We start from the raw sequence: 24,798 nt of genomic DNA on the forward strand, positions 1-24,798 counted from the left end.
GACCTTGAGAGGAGAGAAGTTCAATGTATTTGAGTGGGTATATGTAAAATTTGCATAAATAAAACTGAGTGATAAAAAAAATACCTATCTATGAGTATACTCCGTACACCGACTCTAACTTTAAGTGAATTCATTTTCACCAAATTGTACTTTGACATGTTATTCATGTTTGTTGTGACTTCAATTTTGGTAAGCTGGTTGCACGGTTAAATGAAACACCTCATTTTAAAAAATACAGAGTATTTTATAATCGTGTGTAATGCACCTAAGCAAACATCAATACAAAAATTATTATTATTATTATTATTATTACACAACAAGTTACAAGATGCTAATTTAAGTTGAATATTATGTTAATTACAATTTATGTTTGATAGTAATTAAATCGTAAAAATATTGGTATTGTGGCTGAGAACTTCCATGAATTGATATATTTCTATTCTATAAATTTTGTACATCATTATATATATTTTGAATAAATCGTGAATGTGTCTGTGTACAATATTTTAAATATATCTAATGAACTTATCCGCCGGTTTTGTAGGTGTTGTTTGCCATTATCATGTAAAAAAGAAATCTTACAAGCACAAAGCATCTACCCGAAACATTCCTCGCCCGATTAAAACGACACAGAATAATTTAAAATATATATACAACATGAATAAAAAAAAACACCGGTTTAATTTGATTTGATAATTGGAGTTTTTTTATTTCTCATTACATTAATTAATTTATAGTTGTTGTTGTTTAATTTATAGTTGGTGCCAACGTTCTTACACATTGTAGGCGAACGGCGCGTTAAAAAACCTACACTTGCATTTATAGTATATAGTTAGAATTTGCCAATTTCGCTAAAAGAAATAATAACGCAGCAACTGATTTCTAAAACCTAGCCACAATTAGCTTATCATTAATTAGCTTACGAATTTATTTATAAGTATGTACAATAAAATTAAAAATGAATAACAAAGGGATTTGAACAGTAGTGGCTTATGACCAGCTGCATTTTTCAATTTAGTGTGAAAAATTAGGTGGGTATATCACGATTTATATTGTTGATGTCATCCATAAAGTAATTTATGATGATAATAATATTTAAAGATAAAAACAAGAATTATAATTAAATAGGTTTATAAGTAGTACAAAACCAGAAAAAATATTTTTTACTTCCTAGTATTTTAAAACAATTTCTTATTACATACATTGTAGTTCCCACCATAAATCCCATCAAAAAAAATTAAATAGCGACGGGTCATAGGTTACCGCTCATGCAAAGATCTTTGAAGCCTATAGACAATTCAAAATGAACAAACATATTGAACTGAAATTAAATTTGGAGCGACGAAGCACAGTCTGATTTTTAGCACATATTAACCGCTCGCCACTCCAAGCAAGCTGCCGCTCATAGCAGCAAGGAACAGGCTGAGCAGTAAGGCATTTTAATTATATTATTATCTACTTCATTCACAATCCAATAACAAATATAAACATTAATGTGATGTTAAAATATTGCTTTACATAATAACATATCTATTTGTTGCATAGGTACTAAATGTACCTGTGAACTGACAAGATGTTACGAGTAGCTCGAAGGCTACCATTACATTAACACATTTTTTGTAACTATCATATACACCTAACGACACGTACATATAACAATTTTTAATAAACGAACATGTATTTTTTCTTCTTTTAAAAACAAAAAAAAATTCAATAAGAAAATTTAAAATGAAAATATTATAATGTAATATAATTAAACACTCAAATCATTTTAATAAAAATATGACTAATTTTATTCATTTCTATTAAAATCATTAAAATATTTCATACATAAAAAGACAATACAATGTTTAAATTATTATTTGCATAATAATAATTTAAACATTGTAATTAGTAACTCAGATCGTGTGGCAATATGGAAGAGCAAGGAGTTGCATGGACGATTCTACAAGGCCCTAACTGGACCGGATGTAGATCAAATAACATCTGTATCTTGGTTGCACTTCGGTGACCTCTTTGGGGAAACCGAGGGTTTTGTCTGTGCAATTATGGACGAAGTTATAAAGACGAGAAACTACCGGAAACACATTATGAAAGATGGCACTCCAGACATCTGTCGAGCGTGTCATCGTCCTGGGGAGTCCCTCAGGCATATTGTGTCCGGGTGTTCTCACCTTGCTAACGGCGAATACTTGCACAGACATTATCAAGTAGCCAAGATAATCCATTAACAGCTTGCTCTTCAGTAAGGCCTTATCGATTATGAGATGCCTTACTATAGGTACGACCCAGCATCAGTTCTTGAAAATAGCAGTGCATTGCTCTACTGGGACCGAACGATTATCACTGACAGGTATATTGTAGCCAATAGACCTGATATAGTGCTAGTCGATCGGTCAGTGCGTCGTGCAATAATTGTTGATATTACAGTTCCACATGACGATAATCTGGTTAAAGCCGAAAAGGAAAACGTATCAAAATACTTGGACCTTGCTCACGAGATTACCGCCATGTGGAATGTTGAGTCAACTATTATTGTTCCGATAGTTGTTTCAGTCAATGGTCTCATAGCGAAAAGCTTCGACCAACACCTTAAGAAGCTTTCGCTTAACTGTTGGATCAAGAGTCGGATACAAAAGGCAGTGATTCTTGAGACGGCGCGTATTGTGAGGAGGTTCCTCACTCTGGAGCCCTGACCACCGGTTGCTTGGGCACTCTAATGTCCCGCAGCGGGAGGGTGATTTTTTTTTTATAAATTTTTAATAATGTTTTGTATTTTATACTTATATTGTTAAAAATTTAAAAAAAAAGAAGTAATAAATAAATGAGAGAGATAATAAAGAAATATTTAATTAAATATACACAATAGTAATTTGCTTAAAAATTCAAAAGATTTAATGTGAACAATTTATTTATGAGCCAAATTTAAATGTAGTAGGGACTTGCGCTGGAACACTAAATGAATAACCTGTAAAAAATAACGTAAAATAAAATATTAAAAATATTTAAACTATGTAATTGGGAGGGTAGTTGTCAGTTTTCACTTGAAACTGTGAGATAATACTAGCTTTTGTCGACCAATGTAGGTAGAGAACATTAATATTTTATATTTTATTATTACCTCCCCGCCCCGGTTTCGTGCGGGTGGTGTAACTAATGATAAAAAATCTCGTGTTTACAGTACGATCATGCAATGAAATAAAATAAAATAAGTATAAAAAATTTATCATAATTAGGATGGATCAATTTAAATGCCATTTATCCATTTTTATTCAAATAATCTACAGCCTTATTGGATATAGTTCTCCTTCTAAACTTATCATAATAAATTAACTGATTTATTTTAATACTCTCATTTCGTAATTTACTCAATACAAAACCTCATACCGCAACAAAAAATTATTTATTATTACAGTTTAATACAACTGTATTGTAAATTGTAGTGGACTGCACGTGTTCGACGTCTATGGTTGTAGACACGATAACCGTTATTCGTGCGCCATTTCTTATTTTTATTTGCACCTAAATTGATCATATATTAAATATAATGAAATGACGAAAAAAATAATTACTCGCAAAATAAGAAATGTGTTACGAAATTTATAGAACGGAGAGCAACAAAAAATCTAAATCACTGTCAGAATATGTAATGCTGACTTACCTTCTAGATTTAGCATAAAAATTTAAATTATTTTATTACGTCCATGATTATCAAAATTTTAAACAATTATTCATATAGTTCATATAAAAGTTTAAGATTAATGAATGATTAATAATTTTCTTTTATTTATTTCATGATCGTAGAAAACATATTGTATGCCACTGCACGTAAATAACCATTGTATCATCCGAATCAAACTTTAGGATTTGGAACATGAGTTAAGATACGCAATGTACAGCTTGAGCTTAATTTCAGTTTACATTAAATACTATAGCTTGGCAAGTTCGTCGATGACACTCCCATGATCTACGGGCTATGGGGAGGGAAGGACTGCGCGGGTGTGAAGTCGTGCGCGCACAGCTGAGGCTGGAAGTGGCGTCCATCAGTTGTGGGTTTATCTGTCATCGCTACCCGCCTCCCGGCCCCCGCGGACTATCGGGAGTGTTACCAACGAATTGGCCAAGCTATACTTGGGCGTAGCGACATCTGCAGCTAATTTCGTAGACATAAAGTTTGAATCGAACTGTAACAGTCGTGCAGCTATTGTGGCAAAAATATGACATTATTGTCCTGACATATGCTTCATAACATATATTCTTTTATTCTGACAAACAATATTGTGCTTCTCATAAGAGAATAGTTGTCGGTTAAAGTTCACCCAAACGAAACTTAACACCTTTCCCTCAGGTTGACAGGCGCAGAACAGCTGTTTAGAGCAATTTCGGGACGTACTGCTCTGTTTATAGGCATTGTTTGTCGTAACATGCCACGGACCATCTGCATGTTCCATCAACAATAACTAATTAACTATACAAAAATGTTCGTTTACAATAATTTTAACCTATTTATTAGAAATTTATTGGGGTAAATGAAGAGCCTGAATGGCTGTTCATGTGATAAAATATCGTATGTTCCAGTTATCCAAAGTTTTCGTAATAATTAGTCTAATCAATTAGTATGTTTGCCTGGAAAGTTCTTAGAGAGTTTTGAAAATAGGTATATTTATAGATTTTGAGGTACTCTTTTCGAATTTACATTTTGACACCTCGAATTTTTGCCGCTCGCTTTACCACTTTCTTTTGATTTTTTCCGTAGATTAGTAGAATGATTCCGTTTCTGCGTACAACCACCTCAAATTGTTACATAACAAGTGATTTGTTATAGTAACTGTGACATTCCTCATTAAGTCGGATTATACTTAAATAAATAAAACATAAATAAATTAATTAAACAAATAAAAAAACCCGACTGCATAAATTATACAAAAACTGAAAAGAAAAAAAACAAGCTCAGTCCAGAAGTGTAGAAAGCAATTAGAAAACAGTGGGGACCTATTATATTGAATAGAATGATTTTCGTCTACATTTTTTTACAGGTCCCGACTGTTTTCTAATTGCTTTCTACATTTCTGGACTGAGTTTATTTTTTTTCTTTTCAGTTTTTGTATAATTTATGCAGTCGGGTATTTTTATTTGTTTAATTAATTTATTTATTTCACACCTTTTTAGTTACGATAGATGGTGAATTTCGGATGTATTTGTTGGTTACATGTTACAAAGTACGATAATGTATACCTACGTCCAACCGAGTTTAAGTAAATATTCAAAAAATTTTAATAAAAAAAATTCAACCGACTTCCAACTCAAAAATTAACCTAAACTAAAAAGCAAAAAAGACTCGCACTTGTCTGAATCAATATATTTAGTTTAGTATATTTTTGGTGTTATATAACTTCACTTCATAAACCTCGCACCTTATAGTCATCCGCCTCGCGTATATTTTGTATAGACAATTAATAAATAACGTTTTTCTAATTATAGTTTTTTTTTAAGATGGCTATGATATACTATTTTGAATTCCTCACAAAAAGCCCTTGATTTTGATACCCATGTTGCAATAGTAAAAAAATTTTTTTTTTTTCACCTCGAGTCTATAGCGTCTTACAGTCGTCTTGTTGTTTTTTTTTTAATTTCACCTATCTAAGAACACTTGGGTTATTAAGACAAATCTAATGATATCTCAATTACGTAAATCCGTCCAGCGGTTTGGAAGATATGAGGTAATAAAGAATATTACATACATACATACAAGATACGCGCGAAAAACATAACCCTTCTTGCAGTCGGGTAATAAAAATATAAATGCATTGAAATCTAAGTACCTGGATGACCAGCTTTTGTTCGACTTTTTTTTTGATATTTCGTGTTTTATAAAAATTAAATCTTGCTAGATCGCTCGTCCTCAAAACTACCTGTATACTACGTTTCATGAAATTCGTTGAAGCCGTTTCCGAGATTAAGATTATACTCGTATCATCATTAACAAGCCATATTTGGATGATGTTGAGCACGAGTCTCATCTCAGAATGAGAGAGAGGGGTTAGCATAACTATATATTTTGTCATAATATTATTATTGCATTGATAATGTATATTAACCAGTGGTGCCACTCGTTTACCTATTTTCAAAACTCCCCAAAAAAATTCAAGGCAACCAAAGTTAGGTAACCCCAGTTGACTGGAGTAAATATTTTTAATTTAGATTTCTGTTTATAAAGTCCTACCTCCACTTTGTTCAATGCGTTTGCTGTCCTGTTGAGCTTTGCGTTGGTCAGCCAAAACAAATATAGCATTCAACTGCTTCTGCTGCACTTCTGTTAGGACACTTGTTAGCGCGTGGTACAGCGCAGGCTCACTAGCAGACAGATCTAAAATAAACCATTTATTAATTTTAGCGTGTGTTACTTCAGATTTTCTACATCTCAGTCTATATTAAAACCATACTCAATGTGCACTGTTTATCATCAAGCAAATTAGGAATGAAGCTAGAAAACGCATGTCATTGCATAACTCATTTATTTTAAACTACCGGACCCGGTCAAGGTTCGCTTTGACTAATACCCTTCTTCCCTACCTTTCCCTAGTCCCACCATGCGTAATGAACTGAAGAGAGAAAACCAAGTATAACATATCAATATCTATATAAAAATGTGTCTAAATACTGTATGGTGCTGTGACAAACATAGTTTTGGTAGATCATTCTTTGCCCGTAGGTAGGAAGGTATTGTTTGTCCCCGCCTGCAGCACCATTAATTAGTCATTAGCTACCCATATTCGGCTCACTGTTGAGCACGAGTCTCCTCTCAGTTTGGAGAGGGGTTAGCTTTTTGGTCCAGACGTTATTAGCAATTTGGCAAGACTATTTGTGTGCCCTTGCAGTGTGCTTTTGTGTTTTATGGTGTTTTTGTTATTTCTTCCTTGACTATCGGCATTTCAAGGTATTCATGCAAGTCTGCTGTTTTGGTGAACCAGAGAATACTAGGTTCCGGTATCTCTGAAGTGTTTCAATATTGGAATGACTGGCTATGCCGCACAGCTCCAAGCCATACGTCCAGATTGGTTTAAGAACACTTTTGTATATGATTAACTTGTTATTAAGCGACAGTAACCACATCAACAATCTAGTCTGAGTATGGAGCTCTTCTCTCTTCTTGTGCTTGCCAGATTTGCCTCCTATCTAGATGAAAACCTAGGTATTTGGCTTCATTTCTTTGTGTGTGTTTACCAAACTTTATCTTGGGACAGTTATCGAGTCTAAGTGTAAAAGTGACGTGAGTTTTTTTTTATTCTTTACAAGTTAGCCTTTGACTACAATCTCACCTGATGGTAAGTGATGATGTTGTCTAAGATGGAAGCGGACTAACTTGTTAGGAGGTTAAAAATCCACACCCCTTTTCTGTTTCTACACGACATTGCACCGAACCGGTAAATTGCTTGGCGGTACGTCTTTGTCGGTAGGGTGGTAACTAGCCACGGTCGAAGCCTCCCACCAGCCAAATTAAAAAAAGAAAATAGAGTAGATTTGGACGCGCTGGCTTTGACTCTCCAAATTCGCATCCACTGGTCTATGTCATTTAGATGGTTCTGAAGCTTTAAGTCACTCGAACACTTCCTTAGTAATAGAGTAATTAAATTGTAGAATAAATTGGATGAGGATGTGATAACCGCCGTGATAGCCCAGTGGATATGACCTCTGCCTTCGATTCCGGAGGGTGTGGGTTCGAATCCGGTCGGGGGCATGCACCTCCAACTTTTCAGTTGTGTGAATTTTAAGAAATTAAATATCACGTGTCTCAAACGGTGAAGGAAAAACATCGTGAGGAAACCTGCATCGTTGTCGTCATCAACCCATATTCGGCTCACTGCTGAGCTCGAGTCTCCTCTCATAATGAGAGGGGTTAGGCCAATAGTCCACCACGCTGGCCCAATGCGGATTGGCAGACTTCACACACGCAGAGAATTGAGAAAATTCTCTGGTATGCAGGTTTTAAACCTGCATACCAGAGAATTATCTTCCGACCCGCATCGAATTAGGATAGATATATGAAGCAATAAGAAGCACAACAATGTAGCTGCTTAGCCTATAATTACAATAATAAAAATGAAGCTTTTGTGCTGCCACTTTAGCATTTGAGTTACATAGAAAAAACCAAAACTTTTAGAAACTTTTTTTTAACAAATATGAATACTTACTTGATAATGTATTTTTGAATTTTATGTATTCATCAATAGTGCAGTCATCTTCATCGAGAGGCGTGGTGTAACACTCGATGGCGGTTTCGTCTGGTTCGAAATCTTCGTCATCGTCATCCTAATAAATATAGAGAAAATTAGGCTGAATCTACAATGTATGGTTATTAAATTTAAATCTATACTAATATTATAAGCTGTCCGTTAGAATTAAAGAACTATAATGAAATTTGTTCTTAATTTCTAAAATTATGTATTTTGTTTGTTGCATGAAAGGGTGTTTTTATTCTCCTAAAATTATTACAATTTGGAAGCTACAACTTCATTCAGTAACGTGGGTGAAAAGGCCGTCTGCTAGTAGTCGTCTAGTAGTAATTTTATAATGTAACCATTTGGGTTTGAGATTGAATTACTTACATCGTCACTATCATATTCTTCAATTTTAGCAGTGACATTGACTCCTTGCTGAGCACTGTTTTTCGTAGCCATCATTGCAAGATTTTGAAGATATTCACTACTCATTTGATTAATATCGTCATCATCACTTGAAAGTACCTCTGCAAAAATTATTAATTTATATAATTATCTTCTATACCTATAAAAATGAATTGCGTTAGTCTCGTTAAAACTCGAGAACGGCTGATCGGATTTATCCCTTGGTCTTGAAATATTCATGTAGGTATAGGGAAGGTTTAAAAGTAGAGAAAAATTAGAGGGAAAATAAATCTAATGAACCCATACGGGGTCATTAGATTTGTTTGCTATACCACGCCGTATCGATTAACCATTTTAGTATTTAAACTATTGTGAGTGTTATTCATATTGATTTATTATGAAACACTCCTAAACCTCATGTGGTAGGATGTTGGAGTAAGCCCCACTAGTTTAAAACCCAAAGTGTTTCACGTCAAGTAACACCATCTTGTGCTGAAAAATCATAATAAAACTTAAAAAGTATGCATAGATCCACAAGAACTGACCTTCATCATCATCTGCCTCATCTTCTTCTGATGATGTGGTATCATCTGCTTCAGCCCTCGCTTCGTAGGCTCGTTTTAACCCGTCGAATAATGTCAAGCACGAGGGAATGATTTTCGGCAAAATTTCATCAAGGCTCGGTCTCTGTGGACCCATTTCGAGGAGGGTACAAATGCCAAGCACACACAACTTTCTGTCATGTAATCTAGAAAACAATATATTGCATTAAAATTTGTTTTGCTTACAACAATCTTTTTAGTTAGATTTAAACATCAAAAGTCATAAAATATATGGTACATATCATCCAAGGTCTATTATGTACTTTATACCATTAAAATTTAAAAACATATTATATTAACTAAATAATAAGAAGAAAATAAAAGTACAATCCCAAGATTTTGGCACCTTTTTAGCCATTTTTTGGAATGCCACTGTTTACTGTTGACACGAGAGTCCTAACTGAAAGCATTAAAATAAAATCATCCCAATAGTTTGATATTTTAAAAGAACCATAAAATAATTTGCCTTGGTACATATACTTTGTACCATCTCCTTTTGTCAATTTCTATGTGTGATTCTTAACAATCCACATTATGAAAAATGGGATTGCTAATAGATATAACATTTTAATTTAGTATTTTATTTTTATATACAACTGAATGAAAATATGTATACATTTATTTATATCATAATTTTACACATTACCCCACAAAGCAGTCGGTGTCATGAATCCACTGTTTAATAAAGTGTTGAGTTATAGATGCATTAGGGACAGACTCTTGAAGACTGTTCAGAATCGTGAAGAGTAGGTGTGGATTGCAGTACAAGATAGCTATCAGCACCTAATAACAAAAAATATCCCATGTCAGATAAACATTAAAGTATGTCTTGGGGAAGGAAAATATAATAAATTAAACATTGAAGATTATCATAATGGTTTATAAACTATTTTAATGACTATTGGTCCAACCCCTTCATTCTGAGACGAGACTCGAGCTCAGCAGTGAGCCGAATATGGGTTGATAACGACGACGACTAGTTGAATTGAGTGCCAAGAAGTTGTATTTGGCACTCATGGAGTGGGAACGTTTTCTGGTTGCTGTTTTTGCATCCACTTTTTAATAGGATGATTGATAATGTTAGTATATATAAAATACTTAAGGTAGACTGCATGATTGGTTGTCTTTTAAAAATACGTCAATTATTTTTATTTTTACCTGAAGCAACATGGTTCTTAGTTCGGAAGTCTTGACTTTCCTTGTGAGCCTGCCAAGAACAAGCTCAACAAATGAATGTAAACAGTTATCTATTTTACCCGAGCACTGCAGGACAATCACTTCAAGAAGTTTCGCGGCATAAACTTCAGATTCATCTTCTGCATCAGAGTTTAGTACCTGAAAAGAAAGAGTTACATAATATGCTATCTATGTTTGTATTATTCTGAAGGTTTACATCATGTTTTTTACTTTTTCAAGCAAAAACAACAGCAGATTTGAGACTTAGAACTGACACTGTATTACACTATGGATTAACATAAAGGTTATACTTATGTATCACAGAAAAATATATAGATAATCTCTCTAACAGGTGGGACCACAGATATAAGAAGTAACTAGATTTATAAAGTGCCAATTCTTTGTATTGAAACCAGCGTACCCGGGGGCGTGGCCTTACAAACACATTTATAGTGTAATAATACTTATCACACTGATAAACTCTTCACCTTATTGGCTGTTTGATATTTAGTGAAAAAAGAAATATGTTACCCTTATTTTAGAGTAGAAAATTATTTATTACTGTTGTCTCAGAACAAATGAAAATTCCCGAATGAAAAATCATGAATGAAATCTATAGTACCGCTACTCGTCACTAGTTGTCGCTATTTATAAGCTTTATAACCTTATAAATAAGATTCAAAATGATCCTAACTTTATTTTATCAATATCGTCTAGGGATGTGAAATAACGATAGTCTTAAACATCGATAGTCTCGTTACTCGCAGTAAATAAAACGAACGTCTGTTTTTAAAAAAAATTGAATTTCATAAAACTAAGAAGAACAACATAGGTCAATCAAAAATTTTAAATATATGAAGAAACACACAAAAAAGTAAAAAACAAGCATTTTTTAATTCGTTAGTTTTTTTGCAGAAAATAACTTAATTATTTCCTATTTAACTATAATAGTTTCATGATGACTGTTACCAGTAGATTATTTTCCAACCCATTAGTAGTCAATATGGCAATTACAATTACTCAGACTTGACGTTCCTAACACTTTAAGTACGTCACTTTATTTGTATCCTAAAAGACACGAATACGACTTTTAGAAAAAAAATCTCTTTGTTTGGCACTGCCGTGAATACTAAATATCTTCTATTTCCACTTTACATTAACGTGTCTGACCGCGTAAAATGTTTGGAACAAATTACAACGCGGTTTTGCATAAAACAAATTTTGCGTCCTAGTCGCCTCGATTCATTTTTTTCCTCTCCGGATTCCTAAAAAATTTTTTCGAAAATTTCATCATTATCGTGCCATCATAATATAATAGTAGTAGATATAAAATATCGATATATTATTATCGACATCCCTAAATGAATAGCCAAATGACATATGGCAGCTGCTTAAATTCAAAACTAACATAAATCAAAATTACACTTTTTTCAGGAGAACTAAAACAAGAAAAATAAAAACTATTTTTTGGTCTATTTTTCCTCTTATTTTATATAAAGCATAATATAATATATACATTGGAATCATATTTTTAAAATGTTTTGGAGTTTTCTGATAAACTGAATGCTGAGCAGTTTTCTGATAAACTAAATGCTGAGCAGTTTTCTGATAAACTGAATGCTAGAGGAGATATTAAAAGCATAAAATATGCTGCTTTTCAATTGAAACCTTTGGAACATTAATCAATAAAATAATCGTATACTTATTGATTTGAGACAATAAAATAATCACAGCTCTGTTATAATAGCGGAAACGTGATGGTATTTAGAAGGAAAACGGCCACGAGGTAGATCTCCAATCCGATGGTCGGATCTTTGCATAGAAACTGGTGCCCACACCTTTTAAAGTGCCGTCTAGATGGCTTATATCCGCACTCGATGGAGGAGCATTGTTTATCGAAAGATGACTCGCCAAGATGGTACCGATTGTCAGTCATGAGGGACCGACTAAAGAGAGAAATTCATTGAAAAATAATAAAGAACCTAAAGGCAAAACGAACACTCTGTCTCTTAAGTTTATTTTGCCCTTAAAATTGTTTGAAAGAAAATGTACGTTTAGGTACATTTTCTATGCCTAACAACCAGTTTTTAAATTATATAAAAAAGTACTTTAATTTAAAAATTCACATGATGATACTTTATTTAAAGCTGGGGCATTCCTAAATATGATAATTGTGTATATAATTAAAAAGTAATACAGATTATTTTGTGATTAATATTCGACTGACAACGCGCAACTCAGAATATAGAAGTTTAGATTATATTTCGCACGTTAACAATGAAAATTCAAAATTCAAATGGTTACAATTTCTTGTTGTAAATTTTATGCAAAATCAATGGGTGTTTTCGTTAAATATAAAATAACAAGGATTATTAATATTAATAATTAATACATTTAATTAGTAATAGAAGAATTATTGCAATAAAATTATTTTTGTATATTTTTGATTTATGATAGTTTTGTTGTTGTTGTTGATGCAGCAAATGTATGCCCACTGATGTCAATAGAATCTTCGAGAAAATCGAACTTGTATTAAAATAAAGTAAACCTTAGTACTATTCCCGTAAAGTTTATTTTAGTTTGTGACTTTGAGTATAATTATTTTTTCATATTTTAATGAAAATAAAATAAAATACGTCTTAACGATGGTACGAAACACCATAATTTGATACATGTTTGTGGCGGCTATCATTTTTGTATTCCAAAACTGCACAATACAGCATTTTTCTAATCGTTTTTAATTATTTTCAATTACCGAATTTGACAACCGCAGGACGTAACGTGTCAGTCAATGAAACAAGACTGCTAGTACATGCGCGAATAGGCTTGCGAAGCTCCGCACACCCGGGTGTAAGCGGGCCACGCCCCTATGCTACTTCTATTGCTAAAAGCGTTAGCTTTTAGTGATCTCTGTTCTGTGGGCGGGACATAACAGGCATCTTCTAGTTTATCAATATTAATTACATTGCCTGAATTTTTTTCTAAGTAACAGAAACGCATAATTGAATATCAACATATTTAATCATAATTTTATTAAGCATAAATGTATTTAATAAATTATAGTATCATGTCGCTGTGGGGAAATTATTAATACATTTGCATAATGGCATAATATTATATAGCTAATTCATATCTGAATTAATTCAATAATAGAAAAGAGTTATTAATAAATATGTATTTAAAATATTCATAATGAGCAACTTGTCAATGCATTACATAAAAAGTCCAAAGTCAAAATTCATTTATTTCAAAAGTGCTTGTAAACAATTATACTTAGTTTACGAGCATTTTTGAAAACACATAAATTATTTTTAAAACTTACTAGTTTGGCTAATGAAAGTAAAGACTGAAATCGCCCGCCAATTTTAAAAATATCGGAGTAAATTCTTAAAATTATTGTTCAAATATTGGAATAACTGAGTTTAATACCTATAGTTTATGTAGTAATGTATTCAAACAAAAAATTATTTAAAAAAATATTTAAAGCACGTTCGTTTAATTTGTTTAAATTATTTTTTTAATTTGGCGGACGATTTCAGTCTCTACTTTCATTAGCCAAACTCTAGTTTACAAGCACTAACGAGACGTCAGGTTATAATTAAATAATGTTGATAATAATCAGACAAAAATTTTAAATTAATTATGAGGGTCCCAAAAGCTCCTTGGTCCTTGGTCTCGAGTTCAGCTAGGGTTTATTTTTTCTGTTTATCACCATTGTAGAAATTTATAAATAACTAAGTACAATCGCATAGTGCAATTCAATACCAATTATAATTTATATAATATTTAATACTATAGTAAGATTATTCTATAAGCTTGGATTTAATAAAAACTTTAAACTTATTGAGAGACATGCCTGTGGTTTCATGTGGCAGATTATTATAAAAACGTATGCAATTTTTCCTTAAAAGAATCACTAATTTTATGTAACCTAGTGTGGTGTGCAATAATTAAATTTTTATTTCTGAGATAAATAGCATTTAATCACATCTTTTAATTTGCTTACGTATTTATGAACATATATTCTCCAATTTAAACTAACTATGCACAGTCATAATTTTCATTTAATTCATTTTCTTCCTTAACGACTCTATCCGCGACAAACAGAATCTTTAGCCGCTTATAATTAGATTATCACAAAAAATGCAATATAAGGTCACATTTGTGCCTCTCGCTAGGTCTATATTATGGCTAAATTATATCATTTCCATCTTGCAAAGGACCCAAAACTTAATTTTGAGAAAGGTCTGCAGTGTTCAGCCTTTCATAAAGAATGATGAGATTCACGAGCACTTAAAGATAAAAACTGTTAATGAGGAGATTAACAGCGTTTCGCTTAAATATAATATAATAATCTATATAATATTATAATTATAATAATAATGAGTCATCCAAATGTTCTCGCCTCAAAACGCATATCAGAGCAGTTTTAAAAAGCACATTATTTAGGCCTATTAATATAAAAATAATAAGATGCTCTCACTGGGGAATACACTCAAATAGTAATTGCACTGATCGCAGATAAACCCAGAAGAAAAAAAATCGCATTGCTGTGCAAATTAACACTAATTCAAAGAAATCAGTTATTTCGCAACATTTAATTTAATTAAAACACTGAAAGGTCTGTTGAAAATGAAAAAAACCAGAATGGTCAAAGCTAGCAAAACATATTTATTTAATTATTTTTTTTGAAAAAGAATATTTGCCATATCTTTTAAATATGACCAATATTCTCAGTCGCCTCCAACTAGTCGGGAAAGACTGTATTAGGAATGGATACCACAATAGACCAACGGGCCGGGGATCTAACCATCACCCCTCGGTGATGAGTCCGAACACTCTTACTCTTGAGCTATTAGGCTTTAAAATGACTTAGAAGGTTGTTCATTTACTTGATTTAATAGCGCTATAGCTTCATAAAAAATAGTGTAATAGGAAAATCACATAATAGGAATATCTAAAACTTACCACTTTAGCCATGTTGAACATAGCTAGTATATGATTTTCATTTGACAGAAAGGCGTTGGTGTCGATAGTGATGTAGTTGTGAAGGACTGGCATCATATCAATGAAGTAATCAGTGCCTTCGTTTGTAAATATCTGATACAACATCTCTAAAACTTTCCACATGTCTTCTGATATTGTCTTTGCAGTTAAATTACACAATAAAGTGAAAGCTTCTGCATAATACTCTGAAATATTAAAAAAAATTAAGTTATGGTTATTCACTGCATACAATAAAACTTCAGGAAATTACTGAACAATGAGCTAAGAAAATTAATGATGTATATCTTAATAACTACCTATAATATTGTGATGCAGAATATGTACAACAACACGTAAGACTGTTTTTTCCAATTGTACCATTATTTCAGGATTGTCCTCCATAACATTTAGTACAGTTTGCATAGTGTATAGGAGACCCATTGCTGTGATTGCCTTCTCGTCTGACCCACAATCAGTTTTTATAACTTTACTGAAGGTTGTGGCCAAATGTTCCATGATCTCAAATGCCATGGGCATTAGTTGCTCAGTGTATAGTGGCACTATCTTTTGTAGCACGTTTGCAATATGATCATTCTCAGTTTCACGAATAACTTGAAGAAGCTCAGTTATTACTGCTTTAACTTGTGGTTCTAACAATACATAGACTTTTTCCTGAGACGATAAAAGCATTTGGAGTGCAATAGCTGCTTCCACTTTCACAGGTAGATCAGTATCGTTCAGCAGGGCGTTTACTGTGAGCCGAACTGCATCAACCAGTTGTGGTTCACTCTTAAAGCGCACAACAGCAAAACAGTGCAGAACCCAACAAGCTCTAGCTCTCATGTAACCCAATTGACTATGAAATTCAGGGAACACATATTGACTAAGCAATGAGTCAATTTCCTCTTTGTAAAATTTTTTCTTCATTAGGATATCGTTCAGAGTTCCCACCATATGCAAAGCACCATCCTTCTGGCGTGGCCCATATTCTCCACCTTGACTCGTAAGCACTTGCATGCAAAGATGCATTGTTCTTTCTAACATGTCCTTTCGCTTTTTGCAGCAGGACATGAGGAGTGATTCTGCTGCAGTCACAGGAGATACAAAGTCTTCAAAAATATCTAAAAGTACAGATATAATATTTATTAATTATCTGGCTACTTTCACAACTAAAAGTAATCATTTAAGTCAGCTCACCAAATTTTAATCGTATATACTCATGTGGATCACTAAACCATAACTCATCATCGGCATCTGAGTATGACATCAGGGGAAAGAGCACATCTTGTATGATAGCAAACATATGAGGTTTTAACAATTTCCAGGAGTGTGCATGACTAATACTGCAAATACCATAATATATTAAAACCATATAATATATAATATATTAAAACAATAAAACGATAATATATTAAAGGAAGTAAAGTATGGAAGGAATCATTAATAATACAGAACTAAAAATTTATTTGCAATAGTTGAGGTTGATTGTTAATCTATACCTATATGTTAATAATTTTAATATTAAGGCATTTAAAAAGACAATATATTTGTTGTGTTGATAGACTTTTGTGTGTAGCAGACATTTGTTGAGAGTCAAAATAAGGTTTATTTAATGTTTATGTTTTATCTGAGTAAACAAATAAAGGATATACTCATCATCATTGTCATCATTAACAACCCATATTTGGATCAATGTTGAGCATGAGTCTCCTCTCAGAAAGAAAAGGTTTAAGCTAACAGGGTCCATCATGCAGGCCCAATGCAGATTGGCAGATTTGATACATGTAGAGAATTTAGAAAATTCTCAGGTATGCAGGTTTCTTCAGGATGTTTTTGCTTTTATTTAATTTCTTAAAATGCAATTTACTTGAAAGTTTGAATCTACTACCACTGCATCAAAGGCTGAGGTCATATCCACTAGGCTTACACAGCTTATATAGAATAAATATATGTTAAAAGAATTAAACTCTCCCTGTGCTTTATGTTTTGAGCATGTGCTGAAAACACTTAATGGGCTAGATACTGTATTTTATACTAAAAATTAAACACAAGCTGTTATTCCACTTACCACTGATCTATGTAACTTATAGTTTGTTGCAGCACTCTTGGCGATATATATATTTTTTGTCTATACTGATCCAATATTCGCAGCAAAACTTCCAAAATACCTCCCGTGAAAGTTGTTAAATACCACTCAAAAAACTCAATATAATCTTGACGAGCATTTACAGGGTTTCCATACCTACAAATAATTATAATTTTTTTATTTGCATAATTACTAAAAAAAATATGCAATATAATTACAAACTAATCAGCTATTCATTGTTATAATAGAGAAGAGATAAAGATAATGTGATTCTAAATCAGTTGTGCTATCAATTATATTCACAACTTATAATCCTATAGCATTGTTACACCTATTGTTTTTATAGGTTAGCCAACACTATGTGGCCTGTAATTTAAATTTTAAATGTCCAAGTGTGTCTGCTCATGCATTTTGCCAGACTATTCCAGAATCACATTTTTAAATTTACTTCCCTACTTCTACTTATATGTATATATCAGTATGTGTATAAACATAACTGATATACATATGGCTGGCATCTTTGCTCATACCACATGTAAAAATTTTAATAAAAAAAATACAACCGACTTCAAAACCTAAAAACGTACCCACTAAACTAAAAAGTGAAAAATAACATCATAATATGTTCTAACTGCTGATCAGTATGAAGGCGGTGCTAAGCCGGTGATGTATTAATTCAAGCCATGTGAGAATATCTTATAGATTTAGATTTTGTAGAAATTTTCATGTGGTCCTGTCAGAAATGGCTTAAATTAAGACAACACCGGCTAAGCACCGCCTTCATACTGATAAGCAGGTAGAACATATTATGATGTTATTTTTCACTTTTTAGTTTAGTGGGTACGTTTTTAGGTTTTGAAGTCGGTTGTATTTTTTTTATTAAAATTTTTATTATTTTTCCATTTTTAGTGTAAAATTTTAACTCAAACAAATACATCAGACCCCTAATGACAGTCACAACCCATCTTGGTACAAAATTCTCAGCAATACAAATTAATCAAGCCCAAGCACAAGGTAGCTACCGTAAACCGTTAAGGAGTTCCCTTAATTGACCTTGGTCTTCATCATCAGACCCCTAATAAGAGACACAACTCATCTAGGTAGAAAGTTCTCAGCAATACGAATTAATCAAGGCCAAACACAAGGTAGTTACTGTAAACTGTTAAGGAGTTCCCTTAATTGTCCTTGGTCTTCATCACCAAACCCCTAAATGACACTCACAACCTATGTATGTGGAAAATTCTCATTAATACAAATTAATCAAGCCCAAACACAAGGTAACTGCTGTAAATCGCCGAGGAGTTCCCTCGTCTGTTTTATGGCTCCATCATCAGATCGATTTTAAACCTTCATGAAATTGTAGTGCTTAAAAGTACTAAATGGAAAAGTATACGAACACACTAGACACCCATATAATATTTGAAAGTTCCCCTTAATTTCTCCAGGATTCCATCATCAGATCTTGACATGATGGCAATGGGACCAAATGGGGACTATACCGTTTCAAACAAAAAAAGAATTTTTGAAATCGGTCCAGGCGTCTTTGAGTAATCGGTGTACATACATAAAAAAAAAAAAAAAATACCGGCCGAATTGAGAACCTCCTCCTTTTTGAAGTCGGTTAAAAATAATGATATAACTATGAGACAAGAACTACCCAATGAATCTATATATATAAAATGAATCCTTGTATCCCTTGGTCACGCCATCACGCGTAAACGGCTGGACCAATTTAACTATTTTTTTTATGTGTTTGTTATTGTCAGGAGTAGATTCTTAAGACAGAAAAAAATTAAAAAAAAATTGCGCGAGATTATAAGGGTTCTGTTTTTGTACCACGTACGTTCAGAACCCTAAAAAAACAACAGTTCGGTTTTTCTAAAATAATGGTTGTTTTAAAACCTATATATTGCTTTGTTCAATACAAACTAAGTTTTTTGGTTTGTTAACTTCTTTATTGTAAAATCATCAACACAAACTACACAACAGCACATACAAATACATAATTCATGAATTTTAATTTAAATGGCTGCTGCATCAATAAAAATGATAATACACCACTTGGGTGAAGAAAATGAATAATGTATTTATTGAAATACGAATGATCATACTTGAAAGTATAACTAGAATATCTCCTGGTATAGAAACCATGTTACCTAGCAAACTAAATCTTTAAAATAAAAATGAATGTATGAAATTGTTATGTACCTAATCCAAAATGCTGCCTTTTTAGATAAAAATGAAAACAGTGTATTTTAGTATTGTTTTAATAATATTAAACCATATTTTAGCATCTCCTTGTCCTTAGGATATAGAAACTTTTAAAACCAATTCTCAAAGATTTACAAGTTTGTTATTTGTTGCAATCATCTTCTTGAAAAGAATGAGAAAACTTTGAGTAAAATCGCTTCTAAAATCTACAAGAATTTTGTATTTTCCTAGATCTTTTTTACTCAAAGTCTGTTTGAAAATTAATACCACTACGGTAAACTTTGTCAAGCTATTAACCATATATATAATGTTTTTAATGAAGGTGTTTGTTAATTTTTACATTTTTTTTTCAAGTATCACATTAATTATCTACAATTTTAGACAAATAATTCGACTTTTAGTTTCTACTTATATCTTGCAAGTGAAATTCAAAACAAGTAAAGATTTTTTTGCTTGCTTTGAATTTTAATTGGAAGATGAAAATTTGTTCCCTTGTTAGAACTTTACTTTATAATAGTAACATCCCTATGGGACTAACTTTCCATCCAGGTGCAACTGTGTGACGTCTGCTAGTAACATATAAAATAATAGCCTGCCAGACTGCCCTGTGGCTCAAAAATTGAATATGTGTAAAATAAAAACACTAGAAGATGAATGATAATGTAAACTAACCTTTCAAACAATCTGTACAATATATGAATTGCCCATTTTTTGTATTTCCACCAAGGCAACTCCAAGCGCTCATCCTCTTCAACTTGTAAAGTATGTTCAGGCACAGGCTGCTCAAGGACTGATCTTAATACCTCCATCCACTTTGTAAATACCTCTTTAGTGATTAAACTCAGGGGAAAAACATACTGCAAATATAGAAACTTTTTCACTGTAATAGTTAGGGTCAAACATTTCAACCTAAGTCTAGTAACAAATAGAACAGTATTCTGGATCTAAGACCAAATTTTTCTTTCCAGTAGAGAGAGAGGCCTCGTTTTATATTGCATCAAATCCCCTTTCCAGTAGAGAGAGGCCTCATCGTGTATTGCGTCAAATCCCCTTCCCAGTAGAGAGAGAGAGGCCTCATCTTGTATTGTGTCAAATTCCCTTTCCAGTAAGCCTAGTCCAGTATCGGGTCAAATCTCTTTTCTAGTAGAGAGGCTTTGTCCTGTATTAGGTCATTAAGAATTGGCTGATCATGACAATGTTTAGATGTCTAAAGAAATATTAACGTTTAATTTATATTAAGCTTTTACTCATTAGGTTGTCACTGTGTTTCTCACCTAAATTTGGAACAAATATTTTGATTTGATTGTAACATAATAATCAGTCTTCAGTATTTACTAATGGAAAAAAATGTTTTACAGTTAAAAATAGCACCTAGAGCAAAATTATCAGAAATTATCAATTGTCATTATCTTGCACAAAATGAAAATGTTTTATTAGTTAAAACAGCTTCTTAATATAAATAAAATAATAATTACCAAAATCAAACTATGAAAACATTTGAGTATCTGTTTCTGTAAAAGCACAGACTCCATTGATTGATCAGCCTGTAGATTGACTATGAGATTATACATCATGGGTAACAATAAATTCGTAGCTTCTATCAAAGTGTTCCTCTTATTTGTTGAAACATACTTATAGTTTTTGATTAATTGATAAAGGCATAAAAGAGCTCCCATCCAACTATTAGGCTCATGGTTTTGCAAGAAAATATGAATTTTATCAACAATCTGAGGCCAACGAGACGGGAAGTCATGTTTGATCATAGTCTTCAGACAAACACAAAGCTGCACTCTTATTATGTCCGGAGCTTGTGCAATAGCATCCACCATCATGTCCCGAATCATGGCCCTGTCTTGTTCATGAATGCTGAAAGGTATAGGCTCTCCATTTTCAGGTTCTTTTTCATGCCATCCTGATGTTACCAGATTTTTCAAATAAACTACTCCAGCCTGTCTCACTGGTAGTGGAACATCATTTAACATAATCCCTTGGAGCAGTGATGGTGCAAATCCAATTATTTTATGTATCTATAATTTAAATATTATGGTTAGAGTTAATAATTTGGTATCTGTTGTTACTGCTTCTAGTATTGAAATACCTATATAATACATCTAAAATTTCATCCTAAAACCAGGAGTTATTGGAGCAGAATTTTTAAAAAATGTTATTCTAAACACTCCATGTTTAGTCTAAAAAAGATTTTGCTTTGCAGTGGAGAGACAAATCAACTTGGTCTTGGTCTTGGAAGATCAAATTTAATTTAGAAATTATTTATTTATTTTATTTATTATTCTACAAAAAATACATTTCAATTAAGCCTAACCACAGTGCAACACAAGCCACAGTTGGTTTTACTGTGCACTGGTTATTATTACATAATTGTAATTGGTAAATTGGTATATGTCTACCACTACAATTAATATCAATCATTTGGTAAAAAAGAAACAGTATTGAGGGTCATGGAGAGATTTATATAATACAAAAATGAAAATTTTAACCACTCTCTCATTCAGTTGAGTCTTAAAGACTTAGTTAGTTTTGCCTTTCCACATAAGATATACGCAGGATATTATATCTATGATTTTTGAAAGATTAACCCAGCATCATGGAACTAATATGAAAGTATGCCATTATAAAAAAAATATTCTAGGATAGTATAATTTATTATTAAATTAATAATTCACAATTACTTTAAGTAATTTGCAAAACAAAGCAAAATAAAATATCCAAAACTAGTCTTGTTATTTTTATTAACATTATTTCTTGCCAATTTACTGTATTTCTTATTTTTCCATTTGGTTAGATTAGGATGCAGGTTATACATATGGCAGAATATACTAAAGCAAGCAATATTTACGTCCGTATCATACAAATACCTCATATTACCATAAAACCATACTAAAGCGGCATGTTATTAACCAGTAAAATATGAAAATACAAGCTAAATTCTACAAAGTAAAGTGATAATGAGTCCTGCAAATTAGTTGTATTGTCAATTTCTCAAACATTTAAATGAACATTTTCAATTTACCCGAGCAAGCTGTTCCTCTGCTTGTTGCCTTTGATTAGGGTCAATTGTTGCGCGCAATATTTCCGTCAGCTCCCTGGTATCCATTTTTCCGAAATGAACATTAAATTATACAATGAATTTAAAATTTATCATGAGGCCACGCCGCCTCTGTGTTCTGACAACCTTCAAACCACAGATCACTATAGACTAGAAACTTCAAACTTCAAAGGCGTGAGACCATAGAGTAGAATGTACTATATGGTACTTTGACACCTATAACCTTAGATACATAAATAATAGAGGATATGTGACAAGTAAATATTTTTGAGGCTTCCGGTAACCATGTTTGGTCTCTAAATTGAGCTAGGGCTGTTTTATCGATAATAATTAAGCACTCGATATAAAATTATACAAAATATTATGTTTACTAAAATAAAACATTTTAAATTCTATCTTACATTATTATAATATAAAATTCCATATAATTGATTTTCTCATTAAAGTGTTTTGTAACACAGATTAATCAATAATATACAGATGGAGCGTACGGAACATGACGGTGTCGTACCCGCTACGAATATGAAATTCAAAAACGAATACGTTCTCTTGTCAGTACTATACGAACTGTCGCATCAGTAATTTTCAATATTATTCAAGAAAAATGGCATTAATTGTTTCTAAATATAATATTTAGAAACAATTAACGCCAAAAAAACTAAAGAAAAAAGATGGAGTATTTTTTTATTGATTATTATATCAATTTACGTAATTATTTTTATATGTTTTTATATGCAAATGCACGCACGCAGTTTGTAAAGACTCTCTCTGGTTACTCTGTGGTATTTAATAAACATTGTATAGTATAAATTGTTTAAACTATACAATGTTTTGTATTGGCGCTCACGAACGTTGGCCTGTGTTTATGTCTTGATTGTGTAACGATTACTATCTGATGAATATGGTGTTGTCCTAGACCACCAGCCTAATACTAAACCAAGGCAATAGGAAACAAAAATCATAATTCATCAACAAAATTTATATAAAGAAGTTGCAAAACTTACAATTTTTGATACAACGTTATACGTTATAAATATCAAAAAGTAATAGGCTAGTTGACAGTTTTTTTTATAAATGGTCTTAAATATTTGATTATCGTTCTACTAGATACATTTTTTTTCATATGTTTTTGAGACGTTATTACAAGAAAAATTTAGTTTTTAAATATATTTTTGACAATACGAGCCAAAACGTCCTTAATTGAACCAGCCGTTACTATTTGTACGTTTGGTGTACTGACTGACTGATAAGTAGATGCAACCATTATATCCTGCAAAAAACAATAGTAGATTGTTATACAAGGGGCTAAAAAGACCCATTATATACGAGGTATTTTTAGGATAAATAGAAACCGAGTTTATAATGGGTGTAGCCCCACGTGTTACACTCTGCTTTTCACTACGATTGCGAGAAAATAAAATAGTTTAATACAATATTCAAGGATTTATTTTAATTGAAAATTAAATGTACAAAGTCTACAATTTTGGATATTAAGGGAGATGCTTTTACCCGGTAACATAATGTGGGAGATAATAGTTTAAAAAACTCATTTCGTAAGTGAATCCATTCGTTGTTGTTTTCTTCACTTATTAAATTTTTCGTAGGTATTCGTAGGCATCGTAGGTAAGTATTTAAGTAAATGCGACTTTGATGGTAACAGATTGAAAATTTCATCCATCTACAAATTAGGATCACCATTCTCGCTAGATGAAGACAACAATAACAATTAATGTTGAAAAATATGTAAGTTACGGTCACAAATTTACAATGAATTTCTGAAAAAAATCAATTCACGCCAATTGTTTTTTAAATTCTCGCTTTTTAATTTTATTTTTTACACATGAGAAAGAGGCAAAGGTATTACACTTCAAATCTCGCTCTATTCGCAACTCAATAAAAATTAAATAAAAAAATAAACGCATTCCACAGACATGAACGCTGCATTTCATTCCAATTTAAAGTTTTTTATTTATTCTTTAAAACAATCAGTGCTTTACCTATAATGATTCTATTTTCGAATAAAACCTCCGTTTTATAGTAGGCTAG

General features: G+C 32.2%; 1 protein-coding gene across 1 annotated transcript; it reads right to left on the bottom strand.

The window, feature by feature from the left end:
- Nucleotides 1-2,834: 2,834 nt before the first annotated feature.
- LOC112045854 (importin-7) lies at nt 2,835-22,899 on the bottom strand. The gene is made up of 14 exons (XM_024082206.2): nt 22,717-22,899; nt 21,161-21,712; nt 20,358-20,542; nt 17,457-17,630; nt 16,586-16,731; nt 15,706-16,509; nt 15,371-15,594; nt 10,385-10,561; nt 9,873-10,009; nt 9,170-9,372; nt 8,607-8,746; nt 8,193-8,310; nt 6,224-6,367; nt 2,835-2,968 (listed from the first exon to the last, which is right to left on the bottom strand). Exons 1-14 carry the CDS (start codon nt 22,798-22,800, stop codon nt 2,913-2,915), a joined length of 3,144 nt encoding a protein of 1,047 aa, XP_023937974.2. The 5' UTR covers nt 22,801-22,899; the 3' UTR covers nt 2,835-2,912.
- Between the last annotated feature and the right edge of the window lie 1,899 nt (nt 22,900-24,798).

This window comes from Bicyclus anynana, chromosome Z (assembly GCF_947172395.1).
Source record: "Bicyclus anynana chromosome Z, ilBicAnyn1.1, whole genome shotgun sequence".
Classification (NCBI taxonomy): Eukaryota; Metazoa; Arthropoda; class Insecta; order Lepidoptera; family Nymphalidae; genus Bicyclus; species Bicyclus anynana.